We start from the raw sequence: 23,530 nt of genomic DNA, 5'->3' as shown, positions 1-23,530 counted from the left end.
TTTGACTTCCTCCTGCTCGTTTAGCGAACTGCAGCGTGTCAAACTCTCCCTGCATCGCAGGCGAAAGCGCATCAGCCTCTGTTTGGTTTACGGTGAAGCGGTGAAGCCAAAGGCAGGGTTTACTTTTGAGAAGAAAAAAAAACAAAATGGGGAAGAAATGTTTTCTTAAAGGAAGGTAGCCGTGGGCCAGTTTGAGTTCATCTTCATTAACCCCCCCCCCCCCCCCCACTGTGAAATGAAGCAGAGCTGCTGAGGAGGAAATCTGCGGGGGGGGGGGGGGGATGTTCCCTCCCTCCCTCCTTTCTTGGTCTCCGTGGTGACTGACGGGTGGCTCTGTGTGTTGGGTTTTTGGGGGGGGGGGGGGTCTCCGTGGTCTCCGTGGTGACTGACGGGCGGCTCTGTGTGTTGGGTTTTTGGGGGGGGGGTCTCCGTGGTCTCCGTGGTGACTGACGGGCGGCTCTGTGTGTTGGGTTTTTCAGCGGTCTGTGAGAACGGCTGCCAGAACGGCGGTCGGTGCATCGGGCCCAACCGGTGCGCCTGCGTCTACGGCTTCACCGGCCCCCAGTGTGAGAGAGGTAAGACTGGACCCCCCCCCCGGACACTGTCACTCACCCCTCTGTCCGTCTAGACTGGACCCCCCCCGGACACTGTTACTCACCCGTCCGTCTGTCTGTCCGTCTGTCTGTCTGTCTGTCTGTCCTGAAAACAGCGGGTCTGCATGCTCTGTTCCCTTCGTACCCCTCTCACCTCCTCTCATTCCGCTCCCCATCTCCCCTAAAACAGCTAGAGCAGGGCTCCCCAACCCTGTTCCTGGAGATCTACTGTCCTGTAGGTTTTCACCCCAACCCTAACAAAGCACACCCCATTCAACAGCTAGAGCAGGGCTGCCCAACCCTGTTCCTGGAGATCTACCGTCCTGTAGGTTTTCACCCCAACCCTAACAAAGCACACCCCATTCAACAGCTAGAGCAGGGCTGCCCAACCCTGTTCCTGGAGATCTACCGTCCTGTAGGTTTCCACCCCAACCCTAACAAAGCACACCTCATTCCACAGCTAGAGCAGGGCTGCCTGGCCCTGTTCCTGGAGCTCTACCATCCTATTGGTTTTCACTCCAACTCAAACAAAACACACTGCATTCAACAGCTGGAGATCTTCTTGAGCTGCTAAATAGCAGAATCAGGTGTCCCGAATTAGGGTTGAAATGAAAACCTACAAGACGGTAGATCTCCAGGAACTGGGTCGGGCAGCCCTGGTCTAGAATAAACTTTGTGCCTCTCTGCTTGGCACCGACTGTCCTTCTGTTTGGGATCGCTGTCATTTAATCTCTCGTCTTCAGCTGAATGTACTTCACTGAATGCTCTGCTGTCTGCAGTGTTTGACCCACCCTGAACAGGGCATTATCTGACAGGCGGATTTAGGCCAGTAGACCAAGCGCTCTTAGGATTTGGGGGGAATCAGGTAAAAGCAGCTCTCTATCTCTCTCTGTCTGTCACCTGAGCCCCTCTAAACAGAGCGGGTGGAATGCTTTTCAAGTCCGTACCCCTGAGATGATTAAACTGCTGGCCGGGGGTCTGTTCAGCTGATTTTGATCAGCCCCCCAGCTCCTGAATGGCCTTGTTTCTCAGGCCTGTGGAACCTCCTGTGTCTGTGTCTTAAGACGTCCTTTTGTACTTTATTACCTTAGCCTATATGGAAGCTCCTCCGTTTAGAGGAGGGGATTGGTTTTCTCCTGAGAGAAAGTCACCAATTAACACACCCCGGTAAGCTGTTCTGTGCTTGAGGGGGCGGGGTGGTCATAGGTGGCTGTGATTGGTTGTTCATTGTTTGAAGAGGAGTAATAGATGCCTCTGATTGGGTGTTGAGTGTTTGAAGAGGGTTAATATGTGGCTCTGATTGGTTGTTCATTGTTTGAAGAGGAGTAGTAGATGCCTCTGATTGGGTGTTGAGTGTTTGAAGAGGGTTAATATGTGGCTCTGATTGGTTGTTCAGTGTGTGTGTTGGGGCGGGTGGTCATAGGTGGCAGCGATTCGATAAGAGCCTCTGATTTGTGGTTCAATGTGCGAGGAGGGGTAATAGATGGCTCTGATTGGTCATTCAGTGTTTAGGGGGGGATCATAGGTGCCCCTGATTGGATGTTGTGATTTGGTCCCTTTTCTTTGGACTCTAGCTTAAAGTAGAGCATTAATCTCTCTCCTTTGCCACTGCGTCAAACATTACGTCATGGCCGCATCTTCCAAAAGAATATTGTACTTCAAATTTAGACTTTCTTCAGCACCAACAGCTGCTCCAAGGAATTGAGGTTTGAGTCAGCGTCTGCTTTAAACTCTTAAGCTTCCCCAATCAAATCTGTTCCAACTGCAGGCGATGCGTATTTTAGGCAGGCAATGCTTCTAATAAGATCAGAACAAACACAAGTTGTTCTTGGAGTAGTAGAGAGCTTTGTATGAAGACATGCAAAGTGAATCATATTTTCTGTTTTTTTTTTTTATTTATTAGGAGAACAAACTGACTTTGGACTGTCTTTGTGTTTGCAGTGATATATGAGTTACGCTCTTTTACTATTACTGTTTCTTGCGGGGAATATAATGACACATTCTTACTGGTAAATGATCACGTGAAGATGGGGGTTGAGTCATATGAGTAATAAAGTCGTAAAGAGTAAAAAGATATGCTGACACTGTTCACAAAATTTTTCGGTTGGCGATCTAAAATTATAGCCAGCAGTGTTAATCTAAAGAAGGTGCTGGAGGGGAAGTGATTCACGTTGGTGGTTGTTGGGCGGTTGCTTTTAATCGTAGTTGCTGCTCTTATTGTGTTCGCATTGTGACATGCGAGCCTCACTTAAAGCTTTCAACGCAGGAGTTTTATCTGGAAAGTATTATGAATGAAACATGCTGAGGCATATCTGTGATGCACTGCCAGTCTGTCTTTATGCACTTTTGCGGAATTCAGGCACCTTTGTCTGTATTTTTTGTTCGAAAAAATGTGTTTGGGATGTTTCTGGGCATGGCATTCTTTTCTGTGTGGGGAGGGGTGGGTGTGGCTACAGAGGGGACCAGACTACAGCGGTGTGTTTGCTAGCTAGCTAGCTGCAGCAAAGAAGCCCAGATACAGCGAAGCAAAAAAGACAAGCTGACAGGACTTGTTCAAGAACTAGAGTCAACCTTGGAATTGCTTTTCTTCGGGGGCGACAGCTTTAGTTAGCCAAGGGGATGAAAAGCGACGCGTAACTGGCCTGTTTTCTGTTGGACCTGCAAGCAGAGTTACCACTAGCTAACCCAGCTACAGTAGCTACGTTAGGTGGGGTACTCAGGGTGAGTGGGTGGGGATGAAGACAGAGGTGGAGATGTCTTTGACTGTAAACACAGGACTACAGCAAGGCTAAGAAACCCTGCGTATAGTATGCCTTTAAGGGACAGCAGATGTGCTGCTGGCTGAAGGGGAATCCAGGGGCACTGGTCTGTTGTGCTGGAGTGGGGGGGGGGGGGGGGGGTGGCAGGAGGGCTCAAGCTCTTACCTGAAACTTACCTGTGGTGACATCACAGATCCTTTATGCCCACCAGAAACTCGGCTCCATCTCCCTTTCACACGGGAACACCGGGATTTGATGTTATCTCCCGAAAGTTCATTAATGGAGCGTTGAGCAGGTACAGCACTGTGGCAGAGGACATTCTGCACTGTGATACAGCACCAGGAACTCCTGTTACTGCGCAGAACCTCCTGCATCGATGAAACGGAGAGGGCTACAGGTGTAGAGTATCTGAATCTGAATCTATGGAATCTGTAGTGAGCCACAGGTGACCCCTGGAATGCCTAGAGCAGAGGCTTTCATGAGTGACCAGATCCCCCCCCCCCCCCTCCCCCATGAATTGTAAAAGGCCTGTGGCCAAGATGGACATAAAATGTGTTCCGCTTGGTTAAAACGTCCCCGGATATCAATTTCTGGAGCATGCCGGACGTGTTCCCCCCCACCTCCCCACCCCCAAACCCCCCCTTTTCTCTCTCCCTGTATCTCTCAACCCCTCTCTTGCACACATAGGGCCTGATGTACTAAAACCTTTTAGTACACATGCCAAAAAAAAAATAACACAACCAATGATTGGTGCAACACAAATACCATGACCATTCATTGGTCAGTTTTATTGGTTTGCATGTGCTGAAAAGCTTTTCCACATGCTTAAGGTCTTAGTAAATGAGGCCCACAGTGTTTTTATGTTCCTGATTTTAAGAGCTTGATGTTAACATATTAACTTATTGGTATCATTCCTAAATTCCTAAAAAGTGCAGCATGCACATTTTTCATTGTGCATGTGTCATGACAATGAGGTTGAATTGAATTTCAATGGGGGGGGGGTTGGGGTTGGCAGTGTTTGCTGTGTATGGCAGGCAGTCATTGAACAAAGGAAGTCTGTTTTTCGTTGAAAGCACAGATTTTGGGCTTCTAGGGATATGTAGCTAATCAAGAGGTCCAGACAGATAATGCACAGATATGAACTGTCGTTTAAGTACCGAGACAAAGGAGCCGTTGTGTTTCTCCTGCAGTGGTGAGCGCATGTTTCTGCATAAGAATCAAATCAAAGCTGCAGATGGCCCCGTTGGAAGGATTTCTTCATCTGAGCATAAATCTGCCGCCGTACCGCTTGCTATCAGCTCGTGAGAGCGAATGGCCAGCTAATTATTTTCATTACTGTGTGCGAGGCAGTGTTCTTGTTGGATGATGGCATTTGTCTTCTGTCCAACACGGGGTGGTGTTCTGTGTCAGTGTTTAGCCTGATTTCTTTGGCAGATTTGTCATAATAATCATAACTCATGATCGTAAGAGTACCATATGGGACGCTTGGCGTGTTCTTCGACACGCTGAGCTTTTTGGAGGGTTGTTTGTTTTAGGGGAAAGGGAGTGTCTGTGGGTATGAGGGGTTTCTGGTTCATTGAGCGGTCTGCTTTAGCGCTGTGCGGTTTTTGCGTTTTCTTTAATCAGGAATAGGTGTGTGGCAGGTGTGTGCGTCGGCTTTCTCTGTCTTCAAACGAAAGCCCCCAGCCGTAGAGAGGAACGTCTTTTTTTTTTTTCCCCAGATAGTGGAATTTCCGCAGGAACTCTCTGCCTCAAACTACTGTTGACACACAAAATTAATGTGACCCAGCTTGAGTGTTTGTAGCCATGTGAAAATGTATTTTGGAAACCCAACATTCTTTTTTATTTGCTGTTTTTTTTTTTTGTATTATTTTTGTGTTTGTTACACGGTTGCTATTTGTTACCGAGTTATTTGAAAAGCAGTGGCGACGGACATTGTGTTCTGGTTGTTTTTCAGCCTACGTTAGTTTCATTTGTATTGCTGTACATGTTTTGATTTGGGATGCATAACAACGTTTGGGTCATATAGGCAATGTCTAATAACAGCTCAAAAGGAACTGACACTGAGGTTATGGTCGATATGATGAGCTGGCACATTTGATGTGCTGCTGATGCTGTTAATTAAGATAAAATGTCGAGCTCAAAAAGTGCTGTAGCGATTTCAGCAAGGGACAGACCAGGCGGATCGCACTTTTGAGCCGTTGTGCTCATTTATTAATGTCAAAAGAAAGCAGATTCAAGCACAGGAGAAACAGAACTGGTCTCGCGTTCTGTCTGTGCACTCGTTTTATACCCAACTCGCGGCCCATAATGCAAATTGCCATGATGCACCAAACACCCAGAGAATCTGACTGGTTACTTCCTGATCCTGGACTAACTGGCTCAGCAGCAGGGAATCTAAGGGGCTGTGAGCTTCCGGATTCAGGAACGAAACCTCTTTTTCTTGATCCTCACTTCACCGACACTCACAGTCACCACTGTGCAGAGATTCAGTCGCTCACTAGACTGAGGCTCCTTTTCCCTTCATGAGCATCTGTGCTCATCTGCGTCTTCCCTGAACGCGGAAGCTCGGTTAGTGTTTGTGTTTTGTGGCTGTAAAGTAAAACAGGGAGATACCGTATCAGTTAATACGGCTAGATAGACAAACATCCGTTATTAACGTTGGCCCCAAAAGTTCTGTATCTCTTTAACCTTGAAAACACCCCCAGTTTTCCAGTAATCTTAAAAAAAAAAAATGTAAAAAAAAGACAACAAATTTAATGCCTGTCACATAACAGACTGTGTGTAATAGGCTTTCCCATTACTATGCAGTTTCCTTGTGTGTTCACACCCAGTGCTAAATGCTAAATGCTAATAAACAGCCACACTTGCATTTTCAGTACCAATGACCACGGCTACAACACGAGCAGCAGTTTAGCAAGTGATGTAACGTCACCTTTTGTTTTTTTACATGTACGTATCTTGCATCTTTACAACTGTTTGTGCTTTACAACTGTTTGTGTGTTTTGTTCTGTTCATCTATTTCAATCAGCTGAGATGTTAACCAACACCCCCCCCCTCCCAGTATTGAATTAAATTAGTGAACTATAATGGCCTCTCTGTTTGGAAACCACACTGATTCAGTTAAAGCCATTATGGCGTTTTGGCACAACATGGAGGCCTTTCCCCAGGGGTAAGATGGAGGAACCGAGCCGCTGGGCCTTCCATTTATCAGGGCAATCGGTTGATGCTTGTATTAATGGGCCCGGATAATAAAAAGCATTCTGTGCTGTCTGTTTACTCTGGAGCAGCTTAGCAAGTCACATGGTACACAGGGCAGGCAAAGATATGCCCTTCAGCACCAACAGGATGATTAACCCCAGCGCCCCCCCCCTCGCCCCCCCCCCTGAAACTGTTATCGGGCTAAGGCTGTGGCCAACACAAACTGCTTTATCTCCCTTTGTTTGCTTTATCGTACTCTAATAATGCGCGTTCCCTTTCCAGTTATTGTGAAATTTGGTGACATTTATAGTTTGTTTTCCAGTTGTTTGGCTTTTGGTCACGCTTATTTCACGTTGTTTTCAGATTAGCTTTTGGCTTAATGTAGATTTTAACGTGGCTGTGTGGGGACAGGGTCTGTGACGTGACACGTGGGTAAATGGTGGATGGTTGGACTGCGGTGTGTGATGCGTGATGCGATCGCACCAATCAGATCGCCTCGCTATTGCGCCCTTGGTCAGCTTTGCCAGAGGCAAATGGTTCCTCTGGAAGTCCCTCATTTTTAAGTCTTTAATTACACGCTGCATTTGGCATGGAAGACGAGGGAAAACGAGCAATTTATGAGCTGTTTGTTATAAACGTCACGGCGTGAATTATGGGTGCGATGCAATACAGCTGTGTGTGTGTGTGTGTTTATTGTGTGTGTGTGTGTGTGTGTGTTTGTGTTTATTGTGTGTGTGTGTGCGTGTATGTGTGTGTGTGTCTGTGTTTATTGTGTGTGTGTGTGTGTCTGTCTGTGTCTGTGTGTGTGTCTGTGTTTATTGTGTGTGTGTGTGTGTCTGTGTTTATTGTGTTTGTGTGTGTGTGTCTGTGTTTATTGTGTGTGTGTGTGCGTGTTTGTGTGTACGTGTGTGAGTGTGTGTTTGTACGTGTGTGTGTGTGTGTGTCTGTGTTTATTGTGTGTGTGTGTGAGTGTGTGTGTGTATGTGTGTGTTTGCGTGTATGTGTGTGTGTTTGCATGTGTGTGTCTGTGTGAGTGTGTTTGCATGTGTGTGTCTCTGTGTGTATGTGTCTGTCTGTGTGTGTGTGAGTGTGTACATGCGTGCGGGTGTGTGTGTGTGTGTGTGTGTGTGTGTACATGCATGCGGGCGTGTGTGTGTGTGTGTGTGTACATGCGTGCGTGTGTGTGCGTGTGTGTGAGTGTATGTCCGTTAAACACGCAGGGATGCTTGTAGTCAGTCGGAAACCCCCAGCCTGCCCTCCCAGGTGTGACTCACCTGGTTCACTCGGTCAGCAGACCTCCGTGTCGACAGCGCGTCTGAAAAGCTTCACAGGCGAGCGGAGTTTTCACACGCTCCTGCACGTCCCCGAGCTTCATCACAGAACCTGTTTGCAATTACCCAGAATGCACCAGCAAGCGAAATGTGCGTGAGCAGCCTGATGCTGCAGTTATTCGGTGTAGCTCAAATTAAGGGCATTATGCTCATTTACCGCTGAAACGCAGAACTCAGTCTGTTCCTCTGCCTCTTCATGTCTGTTCCCAGCTTTGCTGCGGTCTCAGGACAGCCGAAAACACACCAGGATCTGACCTCAGACTTCGCAATACAGCTCCATAGCCAGCGCTTTCCCAGCCATATTAGATTTTCCTGTATTAGATTTTCAGATATCTGCTGGACAAGTATTACATCACGTTTGGCTTTTTGGGCATTTGGCAGACGCTCTTGCCCAAACTGACTTACACAGCTTGCCTTATTGTTTGGCTGGACCGCAACAGCGGGGCCAGCCCTACAAACGCGAATGTCTGTGACTGACTGACTGAGTGAGTGATGAAGTTACACCATTGGTCGGCCGAGTTATGAAGTCACACCATTGGTCGGCCGGATCACTTGTGTTAGTTCCAGCCATATACTGGGTTTTAACCTGGTATTGTTTTTTTTTTTTTAACAGACAGCCCATTTTATACAGCTGGATATATACTGAAGCAATTCAGGTTATGTATCTCACTCAAATATTCAATGGCAGTGCTCTACCTGAATACCAGTGAATGGCAATGCATAGTGTGTGCATATATGACCTGGTTTACCATTAAATCTGCCTGAAGTCTATTATCCTGTGGCAGTATGGACTACCCTCCTCTTCTCCTTTACTATGTTGTATCTATAGCCAAGATTGTGATGATCTTGATCACCATTCACCTGCAGACCCTGTTCATGTTGGCTACCGTGGTTACAGTACCTCTGCAGGATAAGAGAGATACCCAATAATAGTTCTGGGATGGCAGCCCAACAATTTAGAACATTTTTTTATATGCCCCCTTTTCCAATTTGGAACGAAATCGTATACAGCTGTGCTTATGCTGCAGTCTTGCTGATTTTCTTTTTTTTTCTGCTTGAGGTTGGCCACATTTTAGCTGATCTAGTGTATGGCACTGTGTATTTTCTGATGATGGTACGTCTAGCTGGAAAGTTTTAAACTGATGAAATTTGATTTGTTTCATTGTCTGTTTCGTGTCATTTGATGTTTTGTCCTGAGGGCTAAGTACCACGCTGGTAATGAGCGTTGCTAATGCTAATACGCTTGTGAGCCATCCTCTGGGCACAACTTGCGTACAGTGATGTCTGTGTTCTTTTACCCCAAAAAATAACCAAAACAATCAGTCAGTCGATCCATGCGGGAGAGTGTAGAGAAGCCAACGCTCTCCCCCGAGGCAGAAGTTTGTTACAAACTCCCCGCCCAGGCCACCGATCCGTAGTGGAGTCGTTCCGAAGTGAACGAACGAATCTTTTTGAACGATTCATTTTTAAACTCGGCGCATACCGAACTGTCAGTGGTACATACTGAAACTTCAATTTCAGCTCCTGGACTGATTCAAGGGAGTGCAAGTGAGTGAGTCCAGCTCGAGGCAGACAGGCAGAAATAAAAAGTGAATAGTATATTCGGCAAAGCGAGTGTGTTTAAAAAAAATTTTTTTTTAAATGGTTAAGTCTGAGTAACTCGGGCTCCTGAAAGTTGGATTCATTTTGATGTACTGACTCGAGGGTACTGATTCGTTTTAAAGAATCAAAATTCCCGACACCGATCTGTAGTGCCGTCATATCTGTGCCCCCCCCCCCCCCCAACACTATTTTTTAGTGCCGTTATATGTGTGCCCCCCCCTCAGTTTTTAAAACGCCAGACAGACGCCTCATGTCCTCGGCAGGCTGTCACGCGCACAAGCGGGACCCACCCCCCATAAATGTTTAGAAAATAGCGACTCTGCTCCACTGTGAGGCCAGGCCGGCCCGTCAGGCCAGCCAAGATCGAGTCAGCTCGCGGTAAGAAGCCCGCGTTGGCGCAGTTGCCTTTTCCGGGAAATCTCAGCTGCGCCGTTTTTCCAGCGATGTCCACAAACACATCAGCGAATTATAAATATAGATCACGGCTGAGTAAAACAGTTTGTGCTGGTGCTGTATATTTTGCCTGGGTTTGGGTAATCCTTGCAAGGACTGTGGCCAAACAAAACTGTCCCAAATTGAACTGTCGCCCACGCTCGCTCTCCCCCCTACCCCACCCCCACCCCCACCCCCACCCCCCTACCCTGTTGAGATTGAAAAAACATTCTGAAATTGAGATACAAGCTTCAGCAAAGCTCTCAAAGGTAGCCTGCATCCTTTCAACTTAACTTTTGTTTGTAGCGATCCAGGAAAGACGTCGCTCTGGGATGTGTTTGGTACAGTGTTAGATGTTATGTTGTTATTGTTTGTGCTGTTAGGAGGGCGAAATAATCTGGAGAACACTATGCATGTCATTGGGGTGCAGATCATTTACAGTTTTTTTTTGGTGGGGGGGGGGGGTGCTCAGCCAGTGATTCTATCCGTTTAATTGGAGCCCTCTTGCAGAATGCATATGTACTGCAGCCTGCAGTGGTATGCATCAGGCCACAACACATGCTTTCCAGAACAAAGGCAGATTCTTATTTTTAATCCTTCAACTCTTTTAATTGCCGTTTAACATTGAAAACACTCCAGCAGTCCGCTGAGACTTCTCAGTGAAACATCTTACTGAACAAAATGAACAATTGCATTGAATAACATTTTTTTTTATTCACACATTTTCTTTTGATCAGAACAGTTTTTAAAAATTGCCAGTTATCTGCAGTGTTTCACTGGCGTCAAAAGGGTTAACACAATGAAAAATGTTAAAGTTTGAAGTTAAACATTTTCAACCAGGTTTTAAACTTGTCCAGCTTTGTCAGACTGTACTGTAGGTGTGTAAGGAAGGGAATTCCAGGGAGAGCATGCGGTACAAAACTGGATCCCAGCTAACGGAAAAGGTTCTCACAACGTTACTGGAATGCTTTGTCAGTGTTACAACATTGTGTCACACACAGAACCACACACTCTGCTCCACCTGCGCTTTAACAGGCACAGGGCCGATGCGTCTCCATGGTGATGATTACGCTGACGTCCCTGGCGCTTCGTTTCCCGAACGCGTTTTAACTCGTTTAAAAAGCTTCCGCTGGGACCGGGGTCAGAAGTTCACCACAACAACCCAGTCTGGAAGTGATTAGACCTGCATAAGCTATTTTCTTGGCGAAAAAATAAAAAGGGTAACAAGACGCTATTCAGAAATGTGACAAAGGTGAGATGGCCACGCCTACCCCATTAACCAACCCCCCCCCCCCCCCCCCCCCCCCCCACCTTCACCTCTCAAGGGTTATGTGCCCCCGGAAGAGGAGCAGATGCTTATAATATCAAGATGTTTCTTTCTTTGGATTTCCTTTTGCATGATGTTATAGGTATAGCCGTTAAAGATGGGTTATCTTGCCTAGTCGTACCTTCTTTGGTTACAATACAGTTTGCTGCTAGTTAGGCTAACGTTTCGCTCATTGATTTTAAATGGGCCTTCGGTGCCTTATTGGTGATGTCTCGCTTTTGTATTCCTGAGAGTATCCCATTGAGTTTCTCCACTGCCGCACATCGCTCTGGACAGCTCTGCCTGATAGTCGATTGTAACGCGGTGAGTGCTCCACCGGGCTTAAACCCAGAGTTATTAATAGCGCCGGAGCTAGCGCGTATATACAGATCATTAGCCACTCTCTCTCTCTCTGGAGCAGTTCTCCGCGCTGCGTTTTTGTGTGAACGCCAGATGTTAGAAGGGTTGGAGGTTAAATCTGGGATGCAGCCACACGTTCTGAAATTTTCGTTTTTAAGAAATGAAGTGGTATGTGGGCGGAGAAGTGTCCGGATCCAGATCCTGACTGGCTGCTTTCATGCAGATGTTACTGCAGCAGGCTCTCAGTGTAGAGAGAGCACAGACCATCAGCTTCAGCTATCATACTTTTATTTATTTTTTTTAAAGTTTGGCACCCATCGTGCGGCTGAGAATGTCCAATTCCCACCCTAATTTGGAATTACTATTTCTAGCTGCGTTCATGCGCAATCTCCATGAGTGACACCCGTGGCTCTGCCTGCGAAACGTGTGACATCACCAGCTAACTTTAACTTTTCCCACTGCGGCCCACAGCCAAGCTCGCACAGTGCTGATTTATTGAGCTTTTCAGTTTATTGAGCTTAGATGGCTAACAGAGACTTTGATCTCAAAGGTAAGCAGCTTGGTGCTGTAAATGGGAAAAAATGTTAGCATAGGTAGGCTTAATTCTGTGTTCCTGTTATTAGGTAGTCTTCTTGTTATTAAACGTTCTTATGCTGTTATGTTCTAACGTTCTATGTTCTCGCACTCTTCTGTTCCTGTGTCCCAGACTACAGAACTGGGTGTTCTCATGCTGTTCTGTTCTAATGTTCTATGTTCTCACGCTGTTCTGTTCTAATGTTCTATGTTCTCATGCTGTTGTGTTCTAACGCTCTATGTTCTCATGCTGTTGTGTTCTAATGTTCTGTGTTCTCTCGCTCCTCTGTTCCTGTCTCCCAGACTACCGCACCGGGCCCTGCTTCACGCAGGTGAGTAACCAGATGTGCCAGGGCCAGATGAGCGGCATCGTGTGCACCAAGACGCTGTGCTGCGCCACGGTGGGCCGCGCCTGGGGGCACCCCTGCGAAATGTGCCCCCCCCAGCCCCAACCCTGCCGCCGCGGCTTCATCCCCAACATCCGCACTGGGGCCTGCCAAGGTGAGCCCCTCCCTCCCGCCACACCCCCCCCCCCCCCCAACCCTAACCCCCCCACCCTGCACTGGGGCCTGCCAAGGTGAGCCCCTCCCTCCCGCCACACCATCCCCCCCCCCAACCCCAACCCCCCCACCCCCCCCTGGGGCCTGCCAAGGTGAGCCCCTCCCTCCCGCCCGCCACCCTCCCCCCCCCCACCCCCGCACCGAGGCCTGCCAAGGTGAGCCCCTCCCTCCCGCCACACCCCCCCCCCCAACCCTAACCCCCCCACCCCGCACCGAGGCCTGCCAAGGTGAGCCCCTCCCTCCCACCGCACCCCCTCCCCCAACCCTAACCCCCCCACCCCGCATCGGGGCCTGCCAAGGTGAGCCCCTCCCTCCCGCCACACCCCCCCAACCCTAACCCCCCCACCCCGCACCGGGGCCTGCCAAGGTGAGCCCCTCCCGCCATCCTGCCCGCCACCCCCCCCACCCCCGCACCGCGGCCTGTGAAGGTGAGCCGCACCCTCTGGCCCATGATGAAACAGTCACCAGACTTATGCAAACAGCAGCAGCTAGTGTTTTATTGTTAGCTTGTTGTGTTTTAATTCTTGTTTTCTTGAGCGTACGCAAACGGCGGCCGCATCGCAAACAACGGACAGAAATACTTCCAGAGAACTTTTTACAGAGAACTGTCACAAAAACGCTTTTCAGAGAAGCAAGGCAAGAGACACAGCAAAAAGAGCAAAACACCAGGCCTGAACCCCCAAATAGCACGTACATGAGGTAAAAAAACTCCCCAATGGGAAGAAATCTTGAGAGGAACCCGGTTACAGAGGGAGAGCCTAGTAGCAGACAGGAAATAAAATGGGTTGAGCAGGTTACCGCTGAGCTGAAAGCTAACAGGAATAATAGAGCAAATGGTATAAATTATGAAGGCAAACCAGGTGAATAACTGCAGGAGTGGGGGGTTGTGGGGGGGGGGGGCTGTGGGGCGGGGGGGGGCGGGATGTGATGACAGACAGAAACGGAAGGAAATGAAAGAGAATAAAGGAATGGCATTGAGGTGGTGGAATAACAGTTAGAGAAATTAGGTCAGGATGGTGGGGGGCGGGGGGCGGGGGGGGGGTGGGCAGGTGCGGTTTTAAGGGAGGGAAGGGGGGGGGTGAAGCCTCAGATGCCCCCTGTAAGCAGAGCCAGAGGCAATAGTGGAGTGGAAAAACCTCTCAAACAGACCTCCTGTCCCCCCCACCCCCCCTCGCGATAAGGACGAGGGGGGTGAGGCACTGCCCCCAAACAACCCCTCTCCATCCCCCCGCAACTGCTGCTCTGCACAGACCTGCTCCGTCCTCACCTGAGATCGCATTTGAACAGGTACACTCACCAGTCACAGACTGGAGACGGTCACTGACCAATCAGGATAAAGGGAACAAAAAGACATTCTGGAATGTTCTTTGAATCTCTCCTCCTGTGGTACAAACTCTCCTCCTGGGTCACTATTGTGTGTTTGGGTTGGCACATCCATGTCGCCATGACAGCCGATTTCTCGCATATAGAGACGAAAGTGACCATCTGCTCGAGGTCTACATTATCAGAAACGTGTCAGTCGCTGAGCTCAGAAACGCAAACCTGTATTTAACAGCCCCTGTCTCTCACTGGGGATGTGTGCGGATGTTTACAAACACTCAGGAACAGAACGAGAGCTCAGAGTTCAGAGCTCAAAGCATGCAGCTGCTTATTATGTTAGTGCCGATGGCTCCTCAGCATTGTCTGCCCAGCTGTGAAAAATAAAATATAACTGAATAAATTAATAAATCAAATAAAAAAGTTAAGACAGTTGGATGTTAGAGATGTGTCTGTAGAGCGGTCTGAAGTGAGGCTCAGATCTGGCTTAGTGTTGCCACTCTGTCCCGACAGAGTCTGCAGCTCCTGATTCAAAACAGAGGTTTGAATCAAAACAGCCCCCCATGATAGAGCACACAATCAAAGCTGTGTGTGTGTGTTCGTGTGTGTGTGTGTGTGTGTGTGTGTGCATGCTTCGTGTGTGGAGTCCTCCGCAAATGTAGCCAATAAGATGGGAAGATTTTATTGTTCAGATTGCGTTACAGTCTTGGACATGCATCAGTCCAGACTTGCATCACCCAGAAATGTAAAAAATTAAAAGTTTGTCTGATCTTCATTCCTGTAGAGAATTCTCGGCTGGGCTGGAGGGGAATTTCTCCATGGTACGATTCACAGAGCTCACCGTTCTGTTTAAGACTAAATAACACAGCGTGAGTTTGACACAGGAAGTCATTAATGGTGTTATGATTTATCCACGCTCTGCTGATCCCAGTCATGCAGATCTGAACTGCGGATTCTCATCAATACTGGCTCCTTTCTAAGCGCATTATGAGTCTGTTACTTAGTCTGAGAGCGTATTGTCTAAACCAGGAAAGCTGAAATCTGTTTAGCGTGGAGGGCCAAGCCAGTCTCTCATCAATGGGCCAAATTTGAATGGGCCCAGATGCAAAGGTAAAGGTATGACTGTAGGATTGTATGTTTTCAGTGCTTCATCACAACATGGGCTTGCGTGGTTAGTGATGTTGTGATGTGAACTCAGCTTCATTACTGTGTTACTGTTGTTTTGATGGGTTTGACTTCCATAAAATGCCTTTATTTATGTATATGAAATCAAAATGCAGTTTGAAAAATCTAATAATCGATCAGTTGAATTGGGCTTACTAAGCATGCAAGTGCTTCCCCTCATTTACATCATTGTAAGATGGAGGCTCCTTAAATGCACCAGCACACTTTGGGTTTGTGTGATTACCGACCCTTCTGAGGACCAAACCAGACGTTTTGGGCCCCCCTCCCCCGCCCCCGTAAAAGTGCTGGCTACGTTACCGAAGGACCGCCCCCCCAACCCCCCAACCCCCCACCACCACACCCCCCGCCCATCCGGACAGCCCGGGCACTCAGAACGGCCTGAAAGCTGTTGTAATTTACCCAGAATTCCACGGCAGACGCAAGATTCGCAGAAACCAGTGCCATATTGACTAATATTGATGCAGACTAATGATCGTGTCCGCCAAAGTGATGCATGTATTCGTATAAAAACAGCTGTTTATTGTGCAGACTGGATTATCGTTGAGCCTCAGAGACAGCACTGGCACTCAGTCCTCTGTGTTTGGGAATATTTATGATTTCCCTTGGCTCAATTTGCCAGCTTATTTATATTCTGATGTAATCCTTAAGCAGCTACTCAAGTAAAATAAGCAACGTGGGAGCAGTCTAATGCTTTTTAAAAAGTGTGCTCTTGTTTGGAGATTGTATGAGATCACTGGGAGTGGGCCGAATATCGGTTGCATTTTTTTTCGAAATACTCCCCTCACGTCGGCCCTGCCCCTCCCCCTCCCCTCCCCGATTTTTCCCGGTGACCTCACCTGGGAATGAAACACGCTCTTGTTGTTCGGGACGCGTGTCCCCCGCCGTCCGGTCGTGTGGATTTGGGGGCGGAGTTAACACCCGCCTGCGATAATCACCCCACCCAGACTCATCACCCCCCTCCCGACACCGCTGTTAAAAACAAACACACAAAAAACCCTTCCCTAGGACACAAGGAGCCCTTATTTTACACCTCGCACTGTTGCCTCACAGCGAGAAGGTTGCGGGTTCGAATCCCAGCCGGAGCCTTTCTGTGTGGAGTTTGCATGTTCTCCCTGTTTCCTCCCACGGTCCAAAGACATGCAGGCTAGGCTAACTGGAGAGGCTACGTTGCCCCCAGGTGTGAGTGGATGGTGTGTGTGCCCCGCGGTTTAGAGCATGAATGGATGGCTCTCACTTAACTTAGACTGGCGACCGGCTGCTGGCTTGAGAGGTCCTTTGCTAGGTTTACTGACAGGAATGAACAAACCGGGAAACACATAAAACAGAATAGAACCTAAAAACAAGCAAAAAATATGTGGGCGCTTAGACATGTGCTAATAGCATTTAGTCACAGCTTGTTGTTTACACAAAGCATTCTGCTCTGTCTGGTCTGTTTCAGTTGATTCCTAGAGAGGGTGAATAGCCAACACAATATATGATGTACGTTCTAAAAGCTTCTGAAAAGTTTTATGGCACCAATTTATATAATGTGTTTTTAACCAGCAAAAGCACCTATATCAGTCTTGGTTCATACATTCTTTTGTGTCTTGTTCAGATTTTCATTTTTTTTCAAACTTTATTTTTGGTTTTAAAGGCAAGGAGGATTTGTTTTTCAAAAAAAAAGCACATGTTCCATAATCACAAGTCTATTAAACCCATAAATATCATGTGGGCTTCCTCTGGTTATGACCTTTGGCTGATCTTTTGCTTTGAAACTCGTCGCGGTAACCTTCGACTGACACGGTACTATTTTTAATGTTGGACGTTTCTCATGTGCGAGCTGTTCCACTGAAGCTTGAGTAAATGTCCTTTTTTTTCTCTCTCTCTCTCTCTCTCTCTCAGCTCTGTTAAATGCATAAACGCATAAGACCATGTTCTCGTAGCGGTTAGCGCTTTCGTTGAAAGGCCAAGTTTTTGGCCGGTGTTTGTTTTCATAATAAACAAAAGGAAGGAGCGCATAGAGAATCGGCTTTGGGCCATAGTGTGACTCATCACTACAGAATCGAAATGAAATTCCACAGGGATTCGTGGAGGTTTAATGGGATTAACATGGTTAATGGGGTTAAATGGGAAAAGGCGCGTTTATAAATCCAGGAAATGATGGTGTTTATAATGTGTGATCGGTTCCCGTAGCAAAGCTCTGATTCGCAGTGTACTGGCCCTCAGGTAAGAAGACCACCCACTAGAAACAAGATGTTTTTTTCTTTTGTTTTTTTTTTTTTTTAAAGATTACTCTCAAGAATTCATGTAGATGCAAGAATTAAAATAGCACTGTGGGACACCATATTTAATTTTAATGTGCAGTCAGTGGGAATGAAAGATTTCAGTCCGTCGTCTGAACAGGTCGTTTCATTTTCTTCATGCGCACCTGAGAAATGCAGCCACCCAGGTGGCTGATTACAGGGCCTCAGTGTTCCACAGCTGTAGGGGTGCAGTCGCTGCCAACAGGCTACATCGGGTTAGCACTGAGGACACCTGCACTTCGATACCGCATTGCATCCACACTGTGGGGACGCTCATCCTGGTAACCGGGCGACTGTTGCCAAGCAACTTTATTAACGAGACCGTTCGTGCACCGTGGATTTTATTATGCATAAAGAATGTCTTTATTATGATTTTATTATAGTTCAAGGATTCTTCGTTGGGCAGAAATGTTTGATCTGGGAGTTCTCACACCTACCATAGAGGGTTCCAGAAAGAGCTAGAACGGGTTCCCCTGTAGAGACGAGCTAAAGAACCCTTTCTGCTGATTCGTTGGCTCGTGGTCAGACGGGTAAAGGAGCGTGTGTTTTGTGTTCTGCCCCCTGCAGATGTGGAGGAGTGCCTGGCCATCCCCGGGCTCTGTGAGGGGGGCACCTGCCTCAACACCGTGGGGTCCTACGAGTGCAAGTGTCCCACAGGCCACCTGCAGAACGAGGGCACACAGAAGTGCGAGGGTGAGTCAGCGCCAGGGTGTGTGTGTGTGCGTGTGAGAGAGAAAGTGTGTGTGTGTGTGTGTGTGCGCGTGTGTGTGTTTGAGAGTGTGTGTGTGAGAGAGAGTGTATGTGTGTGAGAGGGAGAGTGTGTCTGTGTGAGAGAGAGTGTGAGTTTGTGTGTGAGAGAGTGTGTGTGGGTGTGAGAGAGAGTGTGAGTGTGCGTGTGTGAGAGAGTGTGTGTGTGTGTGAGAGAGAGTGTGAGTTTGTGTGTGAGAGAGTGTGTGTGTGTGTGTGAGAGAGTGTGTGTGTGTGTGTGAGAGAGTGTGAGTTTGTGTGTGAGAGAGTGTGTGTGTGAGAGAAAGTGTGAGTTTGTGTGTGAGAGAGTGTGTGGGTGTGAGAGAGAGTGTGAGTGTGAGTGAGAGAGAGTGTGTGTGAGTGAGAGAGAGGGTGTGTGTGTGTGCGTGTGTGCATGCGTGTGTGTGTGTGAGAGAGAGCGAGTGTGTCTGTGTGTGTGTGTGTGACTGAGTGAGAGAGGGTGTGTGCGTGTGTGTGTGTGAGAGAGAGTGTGTGTGTGTGTACGCGTGAGTGTGTACATGTGTGCGTATGTGCGTGTGTGTGTGTGAGAGAGAGAGTGTGTGTGTGTGTGTACGCGTTGTGTGTGTGTGTGTGTGTGTGCGTGTGTGCGTGTGTGCGCGTGTGCGTGTGTGTGTGAGAGAGAGAGTGTGTGTGTGTATGTGTGCGTGTGAAAGGAAGTTTGCGTGAGTGTGTGTGTGATCAATCATAAATACATTTATTGTCCCAGGTGGGAAGTTTGCTTTGCTCTGCTGGTTGTGGCACTAAAACACTTTAATGACTGAAACACCAGTAAAGTTCCTGACAGTCCCAAAAGATACAATTTTCAGTTTTCACCAGTTTTTCTTTCCTCCTGATTTTTGCTACCTTATCCCCTTTCTATGCTCCACAAGTAGCATAATTATCCAGCATTCCCTCATGCCCTTGACATCACTATATTTGGAAGCCAGCCTCCTTATGCAACGGACATGAGTCCAGGTTTACAGTAAGGTTCACCATTCAGCCTGATGCCATTAATCCACTAAACCTGCCCGCACTTCCCTTGGCTCTCTTCAGTTAGAAAGGTAGATCTCAGGGCTCTTCAACCCTTTAAGGTGTGAGATCACAAATATGTGATTAGAATGTTCTTAACTGAGCTTTCTAATGCTGATGATGTCACAATCACTGCTGGCGACTGAAAGCAGTGGAGTTCTAGAACACTGACTTAGAATTAAAAAAAAAAAAAACATTCCAAAAGACCTTCTCTTCAAAGGGGTAGTAATGTAGGTATAATCACAGTTAGAGGAAGGAAAACATTTAGCTTGACATCATGAGTTTTGTAGACACAGGAACGGGGAACTTTGCTCAGGTTGTAGGTCTGTAACCATACAGCCTACCATAGGCTTTCAGTTCATTTCTGCACCAGTGATTCATTTAAGCTGTTGATTGGCTAAAAATGCACCTCGTTTTTAAAGCCTTAATTGGTTGCTGACTGAAAGGAAACCACAAATACCTGCAGACACTGGTCTGCCATCGGCTACTGCATTCTGATAATTATGTTATTGAATAATAACTATTAAATTTTATCATATGCATTTCATTTATTATTTATGTTATCATTATTGTAAATGAGGCCTCTGTAGAGAGGCTAAGGCCCTGCGATCTGCAGGCCCAGTAGCCTCCACGCTTACACGCGATGGGGCTAGCAGACTTAGTGGACCTAGCGGGCGGTCCGGGGCCTGTTATCACAGGCCTGGGGGCAGCGGCCTGGACAGGAAGTGGCTCGCACGCCCGGCTGTCGCCGCCGCCGCCGCCTCGGTGACATCATCGCGGCGCCCGGGCTGCTCTGCGGCGCGCTGGCGTGTCTGGGTCTTCGCCGTAAAGCTTTCGACAGGCTCTGCGCGTGCAGCGGTTTCTCCGCCAGCACCGTCACGGGACAGCGCCAGCTCCCCCGTGGCACAGATATCACTACGGTTACGGGCGCAGGCTGGAGGAGGCGGGGGGGGCGGGCGGGGGGGGTGGAATGAGAGGTGCGTTCTGGGGACTCTGTCATTTTAAATGCTGCTGTGTAATTAAGAGTCTACTGCCCTGAGGCACCAGAGGTACTGCAGCTAACTGCCGCGTGTCAGAGCTGCTAGCAACACTCCTCTCTCTCACTCTCTCCCTCTGTTTCTCTCCCCCTCTCCCTCTTGCTATATCTCTCTCCTCCATTCCCTATCTCTCACTCCCTCTATTCTTCTCCATCTCTCCACTCTCCCCCTCTCCCTCTCGCTATATCTCTCTCCTCCATTCCCTATCTCTTGCTTTCTCTCTCTCTCACCCTCTACCTCTCAGTCTCTCTTTCTCTGTTACCTTCTCCCTTTCTCTGTGTCTCTCTCCCACCCCCCTTTCTTTCTCCTTTTACCCTCTCTTTACCCTTTCTCTTCCCTTCTCTCTGTCTCCTCTCTCTAGAACTTAATGTTGATCTCTCTGTTCTCTTTCGAGTTCAAAGTTCAAAAGTGCTTTATTTGGCATGACAAGTTTATACTTATGTTGCCAAAGCACATCAAAATAAAACAAAGAACAGTTGTATGGAACAAGAAAATGAAAAAACAAACAATGGCACCAATCTAGAAAAACTGTTTAACCACTTGGTTATTTTACAGAATCTGATTTCACCAAAATTAATGAATGAAAATTAATGACAATAACAATACATAAAATTTAAAAAAAACTAAATCAAAGGGGCACATCGGGTACTTGGGGCAAAGGGGCAGGTAGTCGGGCATCCAGACTCACCCCCATCCCCCACGCCCGTGCTTGCTTATACGTGCATATGAATCATTGTTTATTATCATTACTGTATTATTATGAGCATCACTGTCCCACAGGCTGCTGCGGCTGTTAGCATACTGTGCAGCTAAAGCGACACGCTCCCTCCTCCCTCAGAGGAAATGGCAGCCTGTCTGCTTAATATCAGACCCTCAGATTCAGGGAAAATCTTATTTACTTTTTAATAGCACCGAGCTCCCGCTTTTCTTGCACTGTTCACATTTTTTTCTAAGAAAACGACAATCTGTCTCCCCAGCGAGCGGACCTTGTGCTAGCTGGTTTGTGGACGTCTCCCCGGTCGCAGTGGCCAGGCTGTGCTCGCTGCGTCTGTGTTTTGTCAAAGTTTTCTTTTGTTTATTATTTTTTCACCGTGCTTAGTTATTCTGCCATGGGGTGTTCTCTTTTTAGGGCCAGCGAGCATTCCAGTTTTTCTCTCTCTCACTCGCTCCCCCTTTCTTGCTGTTCTTCTCTCTGTCTGACCCCCTTCTATCCCCCCTCTCCCGCTCCTCTCTCTCCATCTCAGGTTAAAATAGCAGCTTTGTATTGAATAACTCACCTACAGCTTTGTGAGAATAACTCACCTACGGCGTCGTTACATTTACTCTATGATCTTGTGGTGGGTCGGGCTCTTCAAAGTGACCTCGCTCGCAACGTGATGTTTTATTTTTAAAACTACCAAATGAGACAAATGTGCGGTCGCTGACATCCCGAGCGTCCCTTCAGTGAGGCGAAAATAAGGCGTCTCAAATTAAATACGTCTTGGAACGATTCCCTTGCTGACCCAAAATGCTGGCTGCAGGAACGGTGATAAAGTTTGAGAGGATACGGTCGTCGCTAACGTTTTTAGCGCGGTCCGCGGCGAAGGGCTAAGCTAATTGTCGTCATTATACCGTTAACGCGCGTGGCTCCAGCTGTTGCTGTTGTGACAGGTGTGCACGAGAGGGTTTACGAATCTGACTGCGTTTAGCGAACTGCTGATAACGCCGCTTGAGATAACACCGCGCGATTAATCAGTGGAGATGAGAGGTGGGCAACGAGAGCCGTGTCTGGTTCTGGTGTTCATGCCAACTTGTAGCCTTAATTACTCAATTAGCCCTAACGTTTACGCCATCTGACATTTCAGCTATATTTCGCGATAAGCGCATGAATGACAGCCAAAACCTATTCGTCTGTCCCGATGTGAAATGTTTTGCTGTGATCTAATCTATGAGTTGAACCAGTGTTGGTGTATACAGTCAATCAGCTCATTTAGCCAGGGTAATTAGTGGAAACGAGAAGAAAAGTGGGGCGGGAGTCACAAAGTGAGTGAGAGAGAGAGTGGAAGATTCAGTGGAACAATAGGTTGGAAAATGGATGCCAATGTAATACATTCCAATGAAGTGTGAAGCACAATAAAAAAACATGTTTTTCATAATACTGCAAATAGTAATAAAGAATAGTGCGTGACATTTTTTGCAATATGAAAGCTCCTTAATATTAAACATATTGCAGTGTAATCTATTATTGCTGTTTTCTGACATCATGCAACCCTGCACAGTCATTTTAGAGGACACTCTGGATCTGGAGTTGAACATGCCAGGGTAACACTCCCACGCCCAGCGGCGACTGTAAGGAAGGAACATCGCTTGTCTCTGTAAAACCGAAGGTTTTTCCCACAAGGGGAAGCAGGCGGGGGCTCCTCAAACAGACCTCGGACCCATACCGGTGTCTGAGAGTGTTCGCAGCACGGTTTACAGCTTCAGGTCTGAATAGTTGGGCCCTGTGATTTATGCGCACGGACAGCTGCTGATTGAGGTGTGACATTCCTGTGCAAAGTGCTTGCAGGTTGTAGGAGTTCTTTCTCTCTGCAGCACGAACCTTTATGCTGTTTTCATTATCTTTCAATAAAAAAAAATAAGTCCTCAGTACAACTTCTTGCTGCGTGTTCGAATTCCCAATACTGTAGTATACACGCAACATTGTAAAACTGAAAGAAGAGCAAAACATATTTTGGTGGGATTTATTTCAGCTGGCTCATATTTCAAGAAAACTGAAAACTGATAAGATTGAAGAGTTAACACACTGTATTAGCATGATACTGTGCGTGTTAATGTAGCATTAACTGCACTGTGTTTGTTTTTATTTAACCCTTTAACTGAACATTGTAATGCTGATGCAGCAATCACTGACTGTGACTCCGCCCCCCCCCTTTTCTGCTATTGGTTGGTTTTTTTGGCAGATGTGGACGAGTGTGCGACCGTCCCGCACGTGTGCGGCGGCGGGCAGTGCCAGAACACGGCGGGCAGCTACACCTGTTCCTGCCCACCTGGGTTTGCCCAGTCGCCGGACGGAACCCGCTGCGTTGGTGAGTAACGGCCGGGGACCACGGAAAGGGACCGACACCAAACTTACGGCACAAACACACACACAAATATGCCAAAAAATATGTAAATACTGTTGGTACTTTTTGGCTGGACCGCAACAGCGGGGCCAGCCCTACAAATGCGAATGTCTGT

General features: G+C 47.6%; 1 protein-coding gene across 1 annotated transcript in view; it reads left to right on the top strand.

The window, feature by feature from the left end:
- The window catches only part of LOC118213469 (fibrillin-2), a 103,778-nt gene that overhangs the window by 5,948 nt on the left and 74,300 nt on the right, over window positions 1-23,530 (top strand). The window contains exons 5-8 of the mRNA XM_035392484.1: window positions 480-575; window positions 12,461-12,658; window positions 18,069-18,194; window positions 23,254-23,379. Of these exons, the coding sequence (XP_035248375.1) occupies window positions 480-575; window positions 12,461-12,658; window positions 18,069-18,194; window positions 23,254-23,379 (546 nt within the window). The remainder of the gene's footprint in view (window positions 1-479; window positions 576-12,460; window positions 12,659-18,068; window positions 18,195-23,253; window positions 23,380-23,530) is intronic.

This window comes from Anguilla anguilla, chromosome 14 (genome assembly GCF_013347855.1).
Source record: "Anguilla anguilla isolate fAngAng1 chromosome 14, fAngAng1.pri, whole genome shotgun sequence".
In the NCBI taxonomy this organism is placed as follows: domain Eukaryota; kingdom Metazoa; phylum Chordata; class Actinopteri; order Anguilliformes; family Anguillidae; genus Anguilla; species Anguilla anguilla.
The sequence above is the reverse complement of the archived record's forward strand: the minus strand, read 5'-3'. Positions and strand labels throughout refer to the sequence as shown.